The following is a 19,554-nucleotide window of genomic DNA, read 5'->3' as shown; positions in this document are numbered from 1 at the left end:
TAACAGAAGAACAGTGACATCTTTATTTAGGTTCAGGTCAACTAATGTCATTTAGGTCAGCATCTTTTCCAACATCATGTCCTCCTCGTGTTTCCTCAGGACATATGACCTCAAAGGTTACAATTCACTGTGGGGATGACTTATTTATCTCCTCCTGTGTATCCTAAGGGTAATCTGTTTTACGCATGACTTAGATCCTATCAATAACCTCACTATAACAAATTGCTATCCTTCACATTCCTAAGTAATTACCCCTAATAAACCTCTTCAGATTCTTTAATGTTAACCCAAGCTCTTCTTTAAGAACACTAATTGATTTACCAAAAGTTCACAGTTTATCAGCACAGTTTCAATTCACATAATTGTTCATATCACACTGTCGCAAGTATATTATACACTTCACTTTAATCAGCGTTAAAGTGCTTTGATGAAACATATCTGTATTACTGACTTATTCAAGTTGCCCCAGTGTGATCTGTCTCTTAATCTGTTTCTGAATCTCTACTTTTTGTTGATCGAATATATATATTTTTTCAAACTTGTTTCTCCATTGCATTTCTTTATGGTTTGTTGTGTTCATTAGTGTTTTCATAATAACATAAGTCACAAATCCTTCTTTGAGTGTTCCCACATCTTCCAGATCCTGCTCTAGTCCTCCTCTCCTGGATGTCTCCTGTGGGAAATTACATAGACTTCCTGGAGCCACCAAATTTGGTCTGAAAGAACAGAGAGCCACAGGAGGGCCACAGGAGGGCAACCTCTTTCTCAGGCAGTACCATACAAAATGTAAATACAGATGTCATTTCATTATCATCAGAGTCATTGTCTCCAGAAGGACAGGATACACCTACATCAAAGAATCTTTGTAATGTAAAGATAATGTTTTATCACCATTTGTCACGGTAAGGTAACCTCCTCTCTGTATTGCACATAATTGAAATGTGAAGGTTCGAGAGAGAACGCTGCAGACTGCGGCCTCCTCTCCACGCTGCGCGCCATTAAAGAGATCTGATTCAAGCGCCGAAGTCTGAAGTTCTTCCGAGATTTAGCAACTCTCCACCTCACAAAAGAGAATTTCCACGACACTCCTCAAGACCGGTTCCTCTCTCTCTCTCTCGGTCCTTAGAGACATCACACAGCACAGAACATGATTCACTGCCATTCCTTTTTTGTTCCAACACAAATAAATGCTGTACTACAGAATACAAATCTCTAAAATAGGTGTCTAAAACAGTAATCATTGTGGTTCAATTTGAGTGTATAGAAGTCGATGACATTCTTCCATCATGTAGCAGAGTGTGATCCTAGAAGAGTTGTTTGGGTATGATGATTTTGGATTAAAGAATTGCATTAATTCTGGAGTACTCCTTGATAAAGGTATTGTGATCTACTTTGATTTAACTCTTAAAACACTCAGAAAGGTTTGGATCCTGCTTACATGTTCTAGAAAGATTTTAACAGCCATCATTCTTCTTCCTGTGGTTTTTGATTAAAGTTCAGTCTCATTAATGAATCAAATGATAGAAGTTTACTGCTTCACTCTATTCAGCTTAATTCTTCCTCAGCACATCTCTCACTTAATACAGCAGCTGTAATTATACAATAAAAACTGCAACGCATGATCACATTATAATTTGACAGCTCTAACCCTAATAAGTCTTTTAGTCTACTCTTTGTGGTACTTGGACTGTACGAGGAATGTTAATGAAACTGGCGTTTACGCAATTTATCATTTATGTCTTCTTGCAAATTAGCTCTCATCCTTTACCTGATGTCAGCGTTTTCACATTTAAAAAAAATCAATGATTAAAGCCAAACATGTAGACAAAAGAACACAAACTCCCAAACACACTAACATTTTACATATGCTTTATTCTAACATTAGAACATACAGAAAAATAGGTTTGGTCCATGAAAAAGTCTGCAGTTGAAATAATACTACAGTACAGTACCCCCCCCCCCCCCCCCCCCCCCAATATTCCCACCCTTTGTCTTTTAAATCTTGTACCTGCCAAACCCACATTAGTGTTTTCTTGGATTCAATGAATGAAATGCACACACGCTAAAGTTTCAGCCAGGACTCTCGTCTTTAACTTGAACAGGGAAACAACCGTAAAATGAAGAAGGTGTCAGATCTTCAGCCAGTGTACAAAAAAGCTGCGACCTTGACAGTTCCTTCAAGTGTTTATGGCTTTTCTGCACAGAATTTAAAATGCACAAAACTAAAAAGAGAAGACGTCAGTTTTCCTCAGCTTGCAGGGCACATGAATGCTGCATACATTTTGTCCTGCAGATCAGCTTCTTCAGATGTTTTGGCGCCGTTCTTTGTCGCAGAGATAAATCCCTGTGCTGTAACAATGAGGGCCGACTTATAATATAAATACTGCTTCAACTATCTGAGCATAGACAAAAGAGTTAAGAAAAACATCTGCCAGGATAAGAGATACAGTTTCACTTCACGTCCATCTTCAGTTTATTTATGCTCAGTATTTACAAAACTATATAGACTAGAGGTACTCATACTAGCTACTTCCATGATAATCTGTACTAGCTAACAAGACAAGTACTGATATAATACATATTTGAAACAATCATTGAGAATAAAATAAGGAAAGAAAAAAAATCTTCATACTAGATGCCACACATTCTGAAAACAGGATGCAGATTCTGCCATGATTGAGCTTCAAACTTCTCTCAGACTGTGGCTCAATAAAACCAATGACAACTTAAGACAAAGTGACACATTAACAGCCAATGTGCAGCAAAAACAAAATCAAAAGAAATCCTGATTGATGATTTAAACAGTATCCGACCATATTGGCGAGGATTAGGGGTGTAAAATATCTATTCACTTTCCTAAAAGGAGAGCAAAAAGCCAGAGGCAGAATTAACAAATTCCAGCTGATTTAAGAGTTGCCAGGTCCGCTCTGCTCGCCCATGTTCACTCTGCATTTTGGTTTGGGCAAAACATATCAAAATGACAGGAATGCTTTCAGGTGAGGCTTTAGTACATGCACAACAAAATACAAGGAGTTGTGCTGTGACAAAAAAACAAACAATAAATCATACAAAAGATTGGAAATGGCAACCGAACTGTGAGTGTTACGGAGCGGCAGGGTAAAAAAACAAAAAAAAAAACAAAGACATCCTATATAACAGTAAATCTGTCTAGTATCTATCTGTCTGTCTAAGCTTTCAGAAAACTCTGCGAGGAATTCACTTTGAACATCCCACAAACGCACACACATTAGTGGCCTCAGCAGTCGTCTGTGGACTACATTTGTTTAGGTGTTCCTGATGCCGAGCGCCTGCTCCAGCTCCTGTCGCCTCTGCTGGACCTGAAAGACCATTTCACACAACATTTAAATCAACTCAAGATATGCAGACTATCACGTTTATTTATCACATGTAATGATTAAAGACACAGTCACAGATGAAACAACACTCAGAGTCCCCCTGCCATGCTTGTGACTGTAAATAAACACCAGAGCAGGTAAATGTCTTCTACTCCGACGATGAATTCATTCTCTTCAGATTTCAATGACAAGAAATGAAATCATTCTGGAGGTAACACAGTTTGTGTTCATTGCACGCATCAAAACAAACAGGATGTAATAAAGAATGAGTAGAGGAAAGGGAAATGTGATTACCTTGGAGTAAAAGTAGCGACAGACGGCCTCCTGAGCCCACGGCTGGTAGTAAAACTCTGCTCTCCTCTCTTCTTCTGGGTTTGCGACCACATCGGTCATAGTCTGAAAACAGAGAAAGACACAAAGCTTAGACATCAAAAGCCCATAAATCATTGTATACACAAATAAAAAAATAAAAAACCTGAGACAAAGGGCCTGACTCAAACAGACCAGAGATCGAGAGAGAGAGATGCTCTATTGTCATTGTATCAGGGAACAAAACTTAGCAGGCAGCTATCCTGAACAGCAGCATCTTGGTCACAGATATAAAAACAGAAAGTGATGTACGTATAACTAGAATAGTAGAAAAAACATTTTATAAGTCTGACTTCAGTGTTCCTGCGGAGGCACAGCAGCAAACTTTGGACTGAATTCTTTTCATGTGGGAGCGCTTCATCAGAATGAACTGTGCAGGTGGAGACAGCTGGTCAGCCAGTGTGTGACTCGTGTTTCACAGAGCACGCCGTCGATGCCCCTCTGTGATACACGTCTGTGAGCAGCACCCGCTCTGTGTGGCCTTAGAGCATGATGTCCACGCTGGTTTAATGAAAGCACGTCTACCCACCGCTGAAACAAAGTCGCCTAAAAATTAACCCCAAACATCACCTGAGGGGATTTTCTCAGCTTCAAACGGACTCAATATTCGTGACGCCGGAGGGATCGTTAATGCTTATACTGTGACATTTGTTTCCAGATTGATCGGGCAGCTGACCAGAGAGATTAATAAAGTCAAGAGCAGGCTGAAGAGTGTCCCTCAGAGATACTCTGATTTATTTATCTTAATCAATGCAGGAGTTTTCTTTGCTGTATCCACTTTGGAAAAGTGATGCAGCTTTGATCTATTTCTGTTGTGTTCGTCGACAGTCCAAAGTTTCTCATTAAAATCCTTCATGATACGTTTGTGGTTCAAGCTGGTTTTAAAGTTTTTTAAGTCAAAAGACATTAACATAAGATAAATCTTTTATACATAACGACAAGAGCACTTTCTCCAAACACAATGTGGGAAAAAAAAAACCCTGTAGAAGTTGGATTAAAATACGTTAAAAGAACAGGAAGTGAAACTCTAAAGAACGATGGTACGAGGCTTGTAAGATGTAACATTGAAATCTGACTTTCACTGCAGGTCTTTCTTGCTCTTTTATGGAGGACAAGACGAGATTTCTTTCTATACAAATTCCGAACATTAACACTGAATGGCAGTATATTTATTTCCATCACACCATATTTATCCCAATCTTAACGTTTCCTCTGACTCGCACTTTGTGCTGACAGGGCCCGAACACTCGGCATGTAGGGACGTGTGGTGCAGAAAGACCGTCTCAGGGCTGTGAGTTAGATTTCTGTTTGTGTCCATGCTGAGGCACCAGGGAGTCTGTGCTGATACTGGACCACAGATTAAAGTGCGTCGACTTCCTTGAAGATTCAGCACGAGGTTCTTGATGGATAACTCACCTTGAGGTCTCTGCACTGGGACTGGAGCCAGTCGTTGATAAAGCCCTGAGGATCTCTGGCAAAACTCAACATGAATTCTCTCTGAGTCTTCAGCTGGTTGATGGTCTCAATGGTTTCATGGATCTAAGAGGAAGGAAGACGAGATGTTGGAGCAGAAAGTACAGCATGAGGAGGTGCTCTTCTCTGATTCGTCATTTCTCACGACAGAAAGGGTGCTGCTATGAAATAATCCCACAGCACTTTTTGGAACCGTTCTGTCTTTTATTTAGGAGTGGATCCCCATGGTGCTACCTTACAGTCTGTGAACATATTTATGCCACGCTAAGAGCAAAAGCAAAGGGAGCAGACTGTTAACAGGTCTGACGGAGACACAAAAGCAGAATTGTTTGAAAATAGTTAAATGAGTAAGAAAGCAAATTCAAACTGCACTGAGGCGGGTACGAGCCAACACAGACTTCTGTTCATCTTTACGGACACCACAGAGGACGTTTCAGGCATTCCTTTTTGGTATATTGATTTTAATGTAGACTAATTCATGAACCATACTTCACTGGTTTATTGAGCTTTTAGCCAATGAGACGAAGGTTAAGTACGATCAGGTTTCTTTCTATTTAAAACTAAAGAGCTGTGATGAATCAAAGCAAAAAGACATTTCATTAAATATATAAATAATTTACTAATTAGGAGGCCGTTATGCTCAACTGATCGCTCGGATTCTTTACTAACCCCTGATGGATCCTTTAAATGTCCTCCAGGCTGTCGAGGTTCAAATTATTTATCTTAACCGTGATGGATACAGGACAAGTTCTCGATCGACCCCTTACACTGAAGTGACACTTTATTCTTGGGCTGCATTGTCTAACTATCATGGGAATACTGCAGGTCAGTTTGTTGGGCTGAAGATTGAGCTCTGTTTGTGGCTGTTAAACATCATCTGTGATGAGCATCATGCCCTGTGTTACAAACCGTCCCTTCTGTCACACCAGCAGCAGCCGGCGGTGCATCAGTGAATGTTACAAAACCCAAAACGAAGCAACCAAATGAGTGGTGCCATAAACACTAAACAAACACTCTGTTTCATTGTTGACTTGTCTGCACCGCAGGACGCCTTCGCCTCTTATCAACGTGATTACAGGCGTCCCAGTCAAGGTGATGTTTGTACGCAGGAGGTCGACAAAAGCTGACTGACATCTAAACAAAACGCAGCGAGTCAGAGGCAGCGACTGCTGAGAGCTGAAGAGAGAGAAATAGCCGTCAGCAGGTGAACAGTAACTCAATGAAATGACTTTCCTGAACAAGAACGGCTCTTTACAGCCGAGCGTACCAAAAACAATCTTTACACAGCGGCAACAAAAGAACACAGACACAAAGACCTGGCTGCTTGTTGTGACGACTTCATCAATGTGAACCACAGTGAAGAAAATCCATCTTTGTGTGACATTTGTTAATACAAATTATTCAACAGTTTGGCTCGATGAAGCTATTTTTATGGAGAAACACAAAGTCAGGTTTCTAGATTTGAAAAAAATCTAATGTAAGATATTTATGACCCAAACAAGGAAACATGAGGAGCCATGGCAGTGCTTCATAGGTTTCCTTCGGGACTCAACCCCCTCGATTCTTCCCGTCTCGAGTTGAAAAGCTTTTTTGCATTTTTCCAGTCGATGAATTTCCCCTTGCAGAAGTTTATCTCCTTCTAAACGCTGTTTCTCTCTCTGCCAACCATTCGCTGTACTTTTATCTGAAGCCGCATCTCCAAACACACAAAATAAAAACTATAATTCTAACTTGACAGTGAAGATCTGAAAAAGGCTTCAGACATGTTTCAGTCAAAGTGCCGATTTATAAAACTCTCACAAGCACAAATTAAGATTCGAGACATTTTACAACCTTAACGTTTTAATATATAGATTCAGACTTTTTAAGGACCCTCGGTAAAAAGCACAAAAAGTACCTTGTTGTCCAGTCCTGCAATTTCCTGCTGACTGGCCGTGGAGAGCAGGAAGGAGTTCATCTGGGTCTTCAGTGTGTCGTCCACCTCCACGTCAATGTCATAGCATGCAGTCTTCTTTTGGTCATTTGGGTCCACGCTGATAAAGCACAGTGCGATCAGTTAGAGGAATGTGACCATCAACCCACATTCTTAGGTCAGGGAAAAAATCTTATATTCTTTAATAATCAGAAATATATATTTTTAAATCGTTTACACGAAAAGGAGCTCAAACGTCCTAATAAGGAGTTTACCTGATCACGTGGTTGATGATGATTGGCTCGGGGGGCATCAGGAGAGCATGCAGGCGCTGCGGGATCTCAGAGAACTTCATTCGCTGAGTCTCAAAGATCTGACGAAGAACAACAAACACACTTTGAGCCTTAAACATTTACAGTCTTATTGAAAGCTTTTAAAGATGGCATGCTGACTAAGACACAGAGCAAAATCATGAAGACGGAAGTACAAGTGATTCATCTAAATTCAAATGTGGCAACAAGGAAAACTGATCCGTCGATCTCTGTATGCACGCGTCTATGTGAAGACATGGAGTCTGTAATCATGCTGCAGATATTCCATGTTACTGATCTGAAGCATAAATCTAAGTGCGTCTCTTTGCTTTGTTTAAAAATGTGCTGTGACGTTGCTGTTATTGATTATGTGGGGAGACAGTAAGTCAGTAAATCGATGTATGTTCACAAACTCGACGATCCTTTGTTTATCTTGGCACAGAAGAAGAAAAGACACATGATGTCAGTCGAGTCAGTGAGTTACTCTCCTTACGAGGACCGAGGGTCAAGATCAGGGTTTAACCAGGACATCTACGTGGACGTTGGTCCTCACACTGACATGTAACAGTCTCAGCATAGTTGAGGATTGTTCTGCTGGTCCTTGATCAGGTAACACGGTGAATCACTTCAGTTACATGTGTATCTATTTCACTCACCTGCTGCAGGTATTTGTCACAGTTGATGAACTCGCGCTCATGAGGGTCTTGGAGTTTGTGGGTCTTGACGTACTGCCACAGGGCCTGAATGATGACAGGTCTGGTCTGGGTGTGGATGCCCAGCATACGAGCCAGCCGAGGGTCCAGCTTGAACTGAGGCGGCTGATTGGTCGACACAAAGAACGATGGAGATGAGAAGTGGCTCAGACTGCTTTTTAGATTTGACTTGTTCCTTTTCTGACCTCCCCAACACCGGAGCAATTATTTGAAGAGCACTTACCAGCAGCATTACCACCCCACTGAGAGTTAACATTTTACATTTACCTGGTAGTCGAGCATGAGCAGGACGGTGCAGCGGACCCCCACATCGCCAGGCCTCTTCACTTGGAAGCCATCAGTCTCCTGGGTGGTGGCAGTTCTGTGCCACTGAAGTGAAGCAAAGGACAAGCAGAGTATTTAATGATGCACAGACTCAGTCTATATCTGACCTGAGCAATAAGGAAGTACCTGTACTACATAATACAAACACTGATCTTAATTAACAAGTCAGATTAAGAAACTCCAGCACATATTTTAAAGGACAGATTTCAAATAAAGGTTTGGAAGAATTCGAATTTCGGCACTTTTTGCGTTGTATTTTGTAATTCACAGCTTCATCTGTATTTGTCTTTGGCAATCGGCGGTAAGTGATTCTCTTTGGTTTTAATGTTTTGAACTGATTCAAAATAAAATAAAGGCCATTCCAGCAATTACCTGGAAAATATTTTAAAATAATAAAACCCTCTCTCTGATGTTTTAGTCTCTAAAAAAGACCTCAAATAAACGATGAAAAGACTTGGTTGTCTCCTCTCAAAGAAATAAATCTATACTTTTAAAAAAGTAATCCTGGAAGGGCCAACTGGCTAAACAGCAGCATATACAGCAGCACATCAAATGATCATCTTACCTCCACAAGGTGATTATCTGGACCGTACAGGTCTTTGTCCAACTCAATCACGAGAGACTTAAAGAAAGAGGAGAACTTCCTCTTCTGTTTGGTGGCTTCATACTTGGACACAGCAGTCTGGAAAGCAGTTTTATCGTTATAAGAAATATGAAACTGAAGAAACGTTCAATTCAAAGTGGAAATAGTCCTTGTTCGAAGGCGAAGCTCACAGAAGTGAAACTAAACACGTGATGTTTTAAGTGTGTGACACAAACATGAAACCAGATTAAAAATCCAGAAGAGATCTAGAGACGAGGCTTACATCTTCCAGCAGACGGCCCTCGACACGCAGTTCCCACGATGCCACCGTCCCTTCTCCGTCCTCGGCATCGGGCTTTGCCGGGTTGAAGGTGTTCGATATGAAGATACGAAGCTTTCTCTTTTGCTGGGAAAAGGAGGATTAGAAAGAAACTTTGAAATGACTGAGGAGTTCTGCTTCACTGGATGATTTAGTGAAGGGGAAAATGAGATAGAGCTCCACTGTGACAGAGTCAAGCTGTTTATATGATTCCATCAATTTCAACATTTACGCTTTTTAAACACCGAGAAGATTCAAGCGATGTAAAATATCCAACATGAAAGAGACTGTCACCTGACGTTAAATAATGTCGGTATTCATTTCTAAATCTAACTGGTCTGCAGAAACAACCATCAGGAGTTCATTTCTCTTAAGATAAATTGCAGAGTTGATATATTCATCTGTGACTTTTCTCTGAGCCGTCCACTTTCAGAGAGTTACGGAGCCCCCCCAGGGTGACGATGGCTTCCAAATGACCTCGGCGTCTGAGTGATTGGAGAGAAACTCACCTTGATAGGCCTCTTTAGAGCCTCCTGAATGTCCAGTCTCTTGCGCATGATGGTCTGGTCCAGCTTCCTTTCAAAAGCCAGCAGATCCATGTAAGCCTGAGACTCTGGGACCAGTTCCCTGATCTGGGAAACATTAAAAAGGTACTGGTTAGACTGGATCCCAACATATACAACTAGAGAAACAAATCTCCGTTATCTCCATGTAGTGATTTTCAGTGACAGCTTTATCCCTTCAAAGTGCTCTGAATTACAAACCACACAGTTTTAATATTCTACATAAAGATGTAGATCTGGATTTAGGGGTCTGGATTTTCAGCATGGGAAGTGTTGTTGTCTGTTTGTAGTATACTTGTAGTCTGAGCTCTATTGACCAATTACGTATCAGCAGGTTTTGGTGTGTTTTAAAATCCTCAGACAAAAAATGGATTTAAGTTCAAGTTGAAGAAAAAATGAAGAGAAAGGGAGGTTGATGTCAATTCAGTATGAACACCGCCGCTCTGGGCACAAGACAGACTTCTTCAAATGTCAAGCCGGTAATCTGAAGTGCTCAAAGTCAGTGCACTTCAAATACAGATTAGTTCTGCTTTGTTTGGAACCACCTGAATTAAAATGCAAGTGGACAAGCAAAGGTAATCACGTCAACGCAGTCGAGGTGTGAAATAATGGATTTCCTGTTGTCGGGTTCGTACTCACCCTCTGAGGTAGAATTTTATCAGCCATCTTCTTCTTCTTCGTGCTGTGAAAAAAAAATTAAGAAAAAACAAGATAAGTCAGAGCGGAGCAATGGAACATTTACATAACACAAGTCGAGTCCCAACGACAACAAGGACCTGTTAGAAAACAAACTGATGCATTTCTGTCTTTCATCAACAAACACGATCAGTCCTTCTCTTTGAACGAGCTGATGAGTCTTTCACATCAATCTGATAACATGTAAACCACTCTGTCAATTTACCTATTCATTGTTTAGACTTTAAATGTCATGAATGTGTGCAGAACATCATTGTTCTGGTAAGTTCAAGATTTCATTACAAAACTTTTTAACTTAAAGCTCAAACATCAAGAGTGAAAGACCTTCGATGTGTGACACCGGACCGAGAGAAGCGGCAAAAAAACCATCAGTTCCTCGAGTGTCTGCCTGAATCCGCCTCTAAAGACAACCGGAATGTTCCATACAGGGTTCATTAAATAAAGGCGGTAGAAATTAACATGTTTACAGGCTGGTACGGTAAAAGGTGGCAGAGGTTTCATTGGGGGGAATGTAAAAGTCTTCACTGCAAGAACATTAAACTAATCTGTTGTTCTATCCGTCTGTAGTTCTTCATGTTTAATAACTTTATTAACAACATGATACTACTGATTTAAAAAAAGTAGTGTTTGAGCTTCATCTGACTGGATCCAAGTGGTGACACAACATGGACTTTGGCTCAGGCATCTATCTGTAAACTGATGGAGCCTGAGAGTGCCGAGCTTGTTTATGTAAAACACTGTAGCCCTTTAATTGTGATCCTTTCTGTCTTTTAGCAGTGGATGTTCATGTTTCAATATGCTGCATGGTGAAAGAATCGATGGAGACCTTTGAATGCACACATGCAGAACATTGTTCAGCTTTAGCTTGAATGCTGATCTTCTGTTTGAGGTGAAATACCGCAGCTGAAATCAAAGTGGCGACTTACTGCTGGTTGCGGTTCTGCTGCTGCACCTGCTGAATCTGGTTGGGGGCGGGTCTCTTGCGAGACGGGTCCATCACGCCAGGCATCACAGGGCGAGACACTGGACTGTTGCCATACCCTGGGGGGCCCATGGCTGGCCCCTGAGGTGTCATACGGCTGGACGGAGGCATGCCCGGTCTCTGCATCGAGAAGAAAAGAGAGATATTAAAAAATATATATATCTGCAGTAAACTTTCATTTGAACTATGGTGGCAATGTTCGCTTGAAAAGTTAATGAAAGGTAATTATTTGCACACTATAATCTTTCTAATTTTCAAGACAAAATGTCAAACACTGGCTGGTTCCAGCTTCTTAAAGGTCATGATCTGCTTCTTTACTCTCATCATGTACAATAAAGAAAGTTTATGGATTTAGAAATCCATAAATTCACGGAAACTAATAAGCATTCTTCTTTTTGGCATTTAATTGACCGAACAGCAGCTCAATCAATGTTTACATTTGTTACAGACAAAATAGCTTCAAATCAGGAAAGTAATTAATATGAGTTTCTATTATATCATTCTGTAGATCAGTGATTTGTTAAACCCTAAAGATGCTCAAAGTGTAACGTCTGAGGTTTTTTTTTTTACACTAAACTTTTGAGGATAAAGCAGATAAAAGTGAGCACCCACCTTTTTCTTTATTCTAAATGAACATTAGAAAATGCCATGGCTGCGTTTTGATGAAGAAATAACTTCAACCACACATTTGTGTGGAAAGGTCAACAGCAATATAAAAACCAAAATATCGGTGTTACCAATTACATCTAAATCAGCTCATTTAGCCTTAATCAGTGTTTAGTTTTCTAAGTATAACAAACACAAACAGCAGAGCTGACAGCCTGTAGCACGCATGAACGGTTCACAGGGAAAAAAAACCAACAACATATTGCCTGTTATTTAAATAAAACATACTTGTTAAGGCACTGTTCTTTCAATAATATCGTGCCGTGCAAAGATTTCAACACAGACACCTTTTAATACGTTCACACAAAACAAGTTGTACCTTAAACTTACCAAGCCGTGTGCTAAGAACTCAAACAGGCGACTCCTTGTGTCTAAATGCATGAGAGCAGGTTCGAATCAGCGGATATCTAATTATTGATTGCTGCTTTCCCTTTCGGCAGTCGGTCCAACAACTGGGAGCTAACAGCAAAGCATGCTCCCTCCTCTGCCTGCAGCTGAGGGGGGCTGGAGTGACAACAATACAAGCGAGATGAATGCACTCTGCCTTTTCCACACGCTGCAGTGTGGGCAGTAAGCCGCTGCATGTTGATCATTAAGAGCTCTTTGCGCTATACATCGGTACAACCTTGGCTTCCCTGGGAACAATCAGAGTTCTGCAGTATTCAGAGTATGAAGCCTCTTTGACTATGTTGTGAAAGGCAGCTTGCGTGAGTGAAAAGCCTCAAGGACGCCGAAGAGAGAACAGATGTAACATCCTTTCACTCAACTATGCTTCAGGTCGCCAGTAGCTAAGCAGCAAGCAATACAACTTGTGATGAAGAACTCCTCCTGATTTTCAGGGTCTAATATACAAAAGTGCCATCCAGAGAAACAGCACATTAATTTTAGACGCACTCAGGAGCTTATTCAAATAACACTCAACTGCAGATGAGAGGATTATAAGTTGCTTAAAAATCCTCACTATGTTTGTAGGGATAACAGTAACAACTGATCTGTGTTTAAGAGCACTCTACATGTCGATGGTGCAAACAAGTCTTAAAAAAAAAAAAAAAAACTCCTAACACGGGGGACAAAACACTCGACATAAAATATGATAAACAGACTCTTTAAGTTTTCAATTAAATGTGGAATTGTACTCTTCAATATTACACGGGTAATGAAAAGCTCAATTGGAAAAACACCGGCCTGCGTATCGAGCGGTGGCAAAGCAAAAGTCATTGAACACACATCTACACTGTAAAGCCCCTGAGAGAGAGAAAGAGAGAGAGAGAGAGCAGGGCATATTTCATGGCCGCTTCCTTCGTAGCGGGCGGGTAGCTGGATAAATGATTACAGGTTTTTGCATCAAGACTGCTTTTACCGTATGCTTGTTATCATTTACAGTTGGTAGTATCTGTTTCTTGTTGTCTACACTCTCATTTCGCTGTGGTCAGTTGTTCGACTTAAGCCAGTGGCGTGTGCCGTGTAGCTCTTAACGTACAGACAGTGAGTTAAAACTCAGGTTCAAATAGTAACCTGTTACACTCCTGTCGTCTCTGATTCTCTCCCCTCCTCTGCAGCTTTTTTAACATATGGTTGGATTGAGCGATTCACTGAACAGAAAGGCCCCAAGATGTAGAATCTGCTGCAGCCATCCAAACCTGGCATCGTCCTGCAGGATAGTGCTGATGCGTCAGTGTGTTTATGTGTGCTTTAGAATATGATCACCTTGAAATACTCAGATTAACATTTCTAAATCCCTGTTTTAGTCTTACTAACAGTCTTATGACTTTCTGGCTCACTCAGCTCCTTCTCTCTGGTTAGAGATCTGCTAGTTATTTGTTTTTTAAGCGACCGCAAATAAATAAATTAAAGATAGTTTCATTTGGAACACGTCATTAAATAAATAACTCAAGTATTGTTAGTTTTGACTTTTCAATGTCAAAGTTGGAAGAAAATCTGTCGAACTCAGTAAAGAAAATGACGTGAACTACATCAGCAATGATGTGTAAGACAGGCGAATGATTAAAAAGCTGAAGCTTTCATTATTTATTGGTGCATCCACCCCACACACACTGCCTGATACCATAAACGTAAAAAAAAAAAAAAATCCAGCAAAGATTTTGTTATTTAACATTTCAATGAGTTATTTCAGGACTGGTGGTTAGGGTTAGGGTTAGGGTTAGCATGCTCTCGTCTCCATTTGACCAAAAACACACGTTGTGTAACCAGCCTTTATATGGTGTGTTAATATACAATGAACACGCATCGGCTATCCAAGAATCATCATTTCTTTGTTGAGAAATACTTTGACCTACTCTGTGCGCTGTACATAAAGTTTATACATTAACCGTGGAACAACCAGATGCTTTTCTTCATTTGAATAAAATCTCTTGCACAGACTGCTGAAGGAAATGCATACGTTTCCTGTTTTAAAGATGTAAAAGTTACTTTATACTACGATTGTACATAATGTTCAATTCAATTCAATTTTTACACATTTTCCCTTATCCTCTACCCGATTAAAGAACCAGGATAACTTTTGAGGAGGTTCAAAGTTTTATCGTATGCAGTCTAAGAGTAAAAAACCTCTTAGAGATTAGTTTGTATTTCAATAGAAAGTTTCTCACTAATAACAAAGACTAAATGAAGATTGATGTATGTTTTATAAGGTGCAATGTTTTACATAACTTGACCAAGTGTTGACTATTTAAAAAAAGAAAAAAAAAAAAGAAAGAAAAATCTTTGTGAGATAACCAAATGTCCACATGTTTTGATTTTGTGATACATTTCAGTATCCAGACAGATTTCTCTCAAGTTGTGAACATAAACTTGTCTCCAATAAACATCACTGTAAGTTCACTGTGGGTGAGAGTATTTGTCTTACCACAGTCTGTGGTCTTACCTCACCTGTGATTGTTTCTAAGTGTGTGTTTGGTTTAAAAGTGGTACACTGTGTTCATATTTATATTTAATGCAGTTTCATTGCATAAGTCTACTCATTTAAATGTGGACCAGCTTTGATAGCTTAGCTGCACTGTAGATCCAACTTCTCAGCTCGACTAAAGCTTCAACTTTTCAAGTACGAAGCACGATACAACTAAATAAAGCAAACTCAAGAAAGTTATTGTAAGCAGACCTCATGTTCTTGAGTAAGCAAGTTTAAGTGAAACAGAGATAGCAACGTTAGCAGGCTAAGCTAATTGGCTACCGTGACAAACTAGCTTAGCTTCATGTTAGCTGGCGGGAGTGTGTGCTGATTCAAACAGAAAACAAACTCTGTTAGAAACTCAAAGTGAACAGTCTGACTGTTTTAAACCTAGTCGGGTCTTTACGACGAGGCTGCCGGCGACAGTGAGTCGGGGCCCGCACCGGTAGCCGTTAAGAAACGCTTGGCTGCCTGTGACAAAGCAGCGATGAGAGGCTTTGTTCTCGCGGCTAACGCGTCAGCAGCAAAGATGGAGAGATATCTCACCGGGTAGCCAGGCCCGGGCATCGGGGAGCGATACATGTGGTTCTGCGCCGCCGACGACGGTCCCATCCTTCCAGAAGGAGTCCCGGGGCCCATGCCTGGTCCTGCGCCCGGTACCGGAGGTCCTGGTCCCATTGCTCCGCCACCACCAGCAGTCGGTGCCGACTGAAACCCCCCTCTAGCCGCCATCTCCTCTGTGAGTGTCGCCGCCGGTGGAGGCACGGATCTATCGCGAGAGCAAGAACAGAGGTTTGGGCGGCGTTTACGAGCCTCAGCGACCCCTGCTGTATGCGGACGGTAGTGCACACCACTGTGACCAGTCCTTGATTGTTCTTTTTACAGTCTGTTGTTGACAGTCATAATTTAAGATATAAAGAAAGGAAATTAGTATTATATTAGTATCAGCATTGTTAGTCTGACACACTTGATGTTGCATTCTTTCCTTAAGCTCTGTTTTAATGTTTATCTGTTTTTATGTCTGTAAATCACTGTGAATTGCCTTGTGTCTGAACAGTGCTATATAAATAAACTTGGCCACCTGTCAGCAGGAAACTGCAAAATGGATTTCAACCAAACAACACAGCAGCTGGAACTCCCAGGAGCAAGGTGCAGGAGAAATGTGCATCCCATTTTTCTATTTGAGAAATAAAAATAAAATATGAAACATGTTGTCAAGTGTGTATTTAACCTACCATTCTACAATTCACTTAGCGTATATGTTCTTACTTACGATATACATATATAGTAAGTACAACACAAGCAAAGATCGAAAAAACAAGAAACAATGTCAGTAAGTCCGATTGGACACAATATTGGCGGCAGTTCTTACCAACCTGTACAAAGTATACAATAAACAGATATGACACATTACACCAACACAAAAATACATTACAAAACTTTGCATTGACATTTTCTGCAAAGGTAATCAAACTGGTATGTTTGCACCATCTGAGCTTTTATTGAATTTTTGGTGTATTTTAGGATAAGTTGAATGTCAGTTTACATGCTATTAATGTGTCAATTCAAGTTGTTTTCTGTAATCACAGTCGGGTTCATAATTAACAACTACATTCTGAGCGATCATGGTCCAGTTGGCTTTCTTAAATAGCACCATCGTTGTTTCATGTGGGGAGCCAGAGAGACACTTCTAATGTGGTTTCTCTATTGACAAGAAAACAACAAGGGCCTGTAAGTCACCCACATAAATCTTGTTTTCAAACTTTGATGTCATTACACTTCCTTCCAATTAGTATGGAGCAGCAACACTACAATACATGGCGTCCCATCTGTTTGCAGAGCCTGTTTGTTTGCGTTTGATAAGAACGCGCTTGTGTGCATACAAGGGAGAAGGGGTTAGTCATTTTGGAATAAAATCCATGTTTATGGGACAATCAAAGTGTTTGAATCGCTGAATTGTGCTTCGAAACTCCAGAGAGGATTTTAAACCCATTATGTTGACTAAAACTCTCCTGAATAGGCCACCTGATTGGATTGATATATGAGACAAATTTGGGTTCATACTTTAAACAAATGAAAGGAAGGATGGACTCATTTCTGAAATCTAATATGACGTCTTTGTGTGCTGAGAAACTCGACTGTACTGTTATTATGAATCTGCTTCACAAGCAGGACGTAAAGTGCTGCCCAGAGGAGCAGCCTTATCTATGACAAAAGGCTGAACATCCTAATTGCACTGAGAGATCTGACAGGATAAATTTAAACCATGTGACTCATCTGACATTCTGGCAGAAGTGAGAGCACAGAGATGAGCTGGAGTAGCAATCCTGCTTAAAAATTCATCTCTGTGCAGTATGGATCCACAGATATGAAGTTGTTGAAAGCACAGTATAACAGTGAGCCACAGAGTCAGTCATAAATGGATGTGACAATTGGTTATTTTGTTTGTCGTGGTAAATATAAAATAAACATTTTACTCGAAGTCTCTGTGAGGATTTTTTAAGTGGTTATGAAAAAGACTAAGATTTGAGAAACCCGTTAAGATTGAATATTTCCTATTTTGATCTTGAACGCTATCACCAACAAATATTTAGCATGTGTGACACATGTGACTGTAAAAACACAGACAGATGGGTTTGTTTGTTCAGCAAAGAGATGTACAGCTTTGTTCACAGGGGGCGCCAAAACAAATTTAACATTTTTCACATGTTCCTTTAGTTCACATTAGTGTTATAACTATTAGAAGACAAACATTTAGCATGAACTACACATATAACCAGGTTTAATTCTACCATATTATACCTTTTTGTTGCCGACAACATGTAAAGATGATTTACACATGGCTGCATTGATATTCACTGAATAACACGCTCTGCCATTATAAAGATTTTCTTCTTTTTACTTTGGTACTTTGTGTCACAATGAATTTTTCAATTTTCAATTTTAATTTCTAATCGTTTAATCTAATTGTAATTATCTCATGTAAGTCAAACATAGAAAACAACAACAAACATTGGCCCTGAAATATAAAGAACAATAATTCAATTTACAAATACTTCATTGTTGTTCTTATTCTGATTGTTTGGACCTTTTTGAATCTACACTATTAGTTCATTGTTTTTATTGTCGTGTCGTTAAGGTTATGTTTTGTCATGATTTGATGAGTTTTGCTGCAGAGCCACCATGCTCTCCTTGCTAAAATACAGGATAAAGAAAAAATAAAAAATCGTACGAAAAAGCATTTATGAGTAGCAAGCTTGTCGTTTTCTCTTTTGGACATAAAATGTCCATCACAGAAAGAATGTTTAAAAAAAGAATATAATGAACATTTATTTATATGTATATCTTTCAAACCTTAATTTAAGATCTCATTTACCCATTGAGATCAAGCTCTCTGGATAGAGTTAAGATCAAACTATAAACTAGATATATTTGAAGAATTCAGATGTATATCTCAATACAAAATAATAACTGTGACACAGGTAAAAACAACCCTTTGGCACTGTGTTGAGGTGAACCACGATTGTGTCTGTGCTGTAGTACAGAACAGTGTTAGTGCACCACATTAAGAAAGCTTAAAACAAGCGTGTAATCTCCTTGTTGGCTCAGATCACAAAAATGTGATAATAGGATTAGGAGGATATTACCTTTGATCGTAAAAGATCTTCACCCTGAGTGCTGCTTGGCAACAGCAGAATCAGCATGGTTTAAGTGACAGATGTGGGTGAAAAATAGGCGCACAACTAGACTCATGAAAGTATAACAACTCATTACAAGTTTCCAGTATGAAAACTCCCCTCGCCCCCCACCCGCTGTCTAAATGACACCCAGCTGCCTGAGGTGATTAGATGAGGGTGTTGGAGCCATTTAAGAAGGGCAGGCAGTTTGGGTTAGAATCCATTAAGAATGTCTCTCTTTTATAGCGTCCACAGGTTGGCTGGGAGTCAACCAACAAGGTTAAATCAAGGAGGGAGCATTCGTCTGATCTTTTTATTGGCAGGCTTAATGAGGGAAAATAATCATTTAACCTCAAGCAGAGAGCAGAGAATAAGTTTGCCAAGATTTTTTAAGATCTGCTTACCCAATCTGAAACTTTTGTAAAGCCACGAGCAGCAGGAAATCCTGACTTATTCATCATTTTTTGAGAATATTTACAGGTCGTCTGAACCCCCTCTGGTGCCTCCTACACACTCCCACCCCACCTGTTTTGCCCCTGGAGCCTTATCAGGATGCAGGGAGCATCTTCTGCAAGATTTCTGTCACCGGGAGGCAAGCAGGCAGGCAGGCATCTCTCCTGAATCCTGACCCTCCTCTGCAATCTTAAGAGATGCCGGCTGCTGCTCAGAAGAAAAAAAAAACTACAAAATACCAACAGGAAA

General features: G+C 40.2%; 1 protein-coding gene across 1 annotated transcript; it reads right to left on the bottom strand.

Annotated features, from left to right (window-relative positions):
- Positions 1–1,852: 1,852 nt before the first annotated feature.
- Positions 1,853–15,956, bottom strand: smarcd1 (SWI/SNF related BAF chromatin remodeling complex subunit D1). Its single transcript, XM_079341161.1, has 13 exons — positions 15,722–15,956; positions 11,546–11,721; positions 10,563–10,605; positions 9,870–9,992; positions 9,325–9,447; positions 9,024–9,140; positions 8,402–8,503; positions 8,078–8,239; positions 7,386–7,483; positions 7,096–7,231; positions 5,142–5,264; positions 3,651–3,752; positions 1,853–3,338 (listed from the first exon to the last, which is right to left on the bottom strand). The coding sequence occupies exons 1-13, from the start codon at positions 15,905–15,907 to the stop codon at positions 3,285–3,287; spliced, it is 1,545 nt and encodes a 514-aa protein (XP_079197287.1). The 5' UTR covers positions 15,908–15,956; the 3' UTR covers positions 1,853–3,284.
- Between the last annotated feature and the right edge of the window lie 3,598 nt (positions 15,957–19,554).

Source organism: Symphodus melops (genome assembly GCF_947650265.1).
Source record: "Symphodus melops genome assembly, chromosome: 4".
Lineage (NCBI taxonomy): Eukaryota > Metazoa > Chordata > Actinopteri > Labriformes > Labridae > Symphodus > Symphodus melops.
Note: the sequence above shows the minus strand (reverse complement) of the source record. Positions and strands in the feature narration are given on the sequence as shown.

Excerpts from the sequence above, each read along its gene's own strand:
- smarcd1 (XM_079341161.1), bottom strand. The coding sequence starts at position 15,907 with ATGGCGGCTAGAGGGGGGTTTCAGTCGGCACCGACTGCTGGTGGTGGC. Across the intron at positions 7,232-7,385 it reads ATCATCAACCACGTGATCAG|CGTGGACCCAAATGACCAAA; the intron begins GTAAACTCCTTA and ends GTGCTTTATCAG. Across the intron at positions 5,265-7,095 it reads TTGCAGGACTGGACAACAAG|ATCCATGAAACCATTGAGAC; the intron begins GTACTTTTTGTG and ends CCTTCCTCTTAG.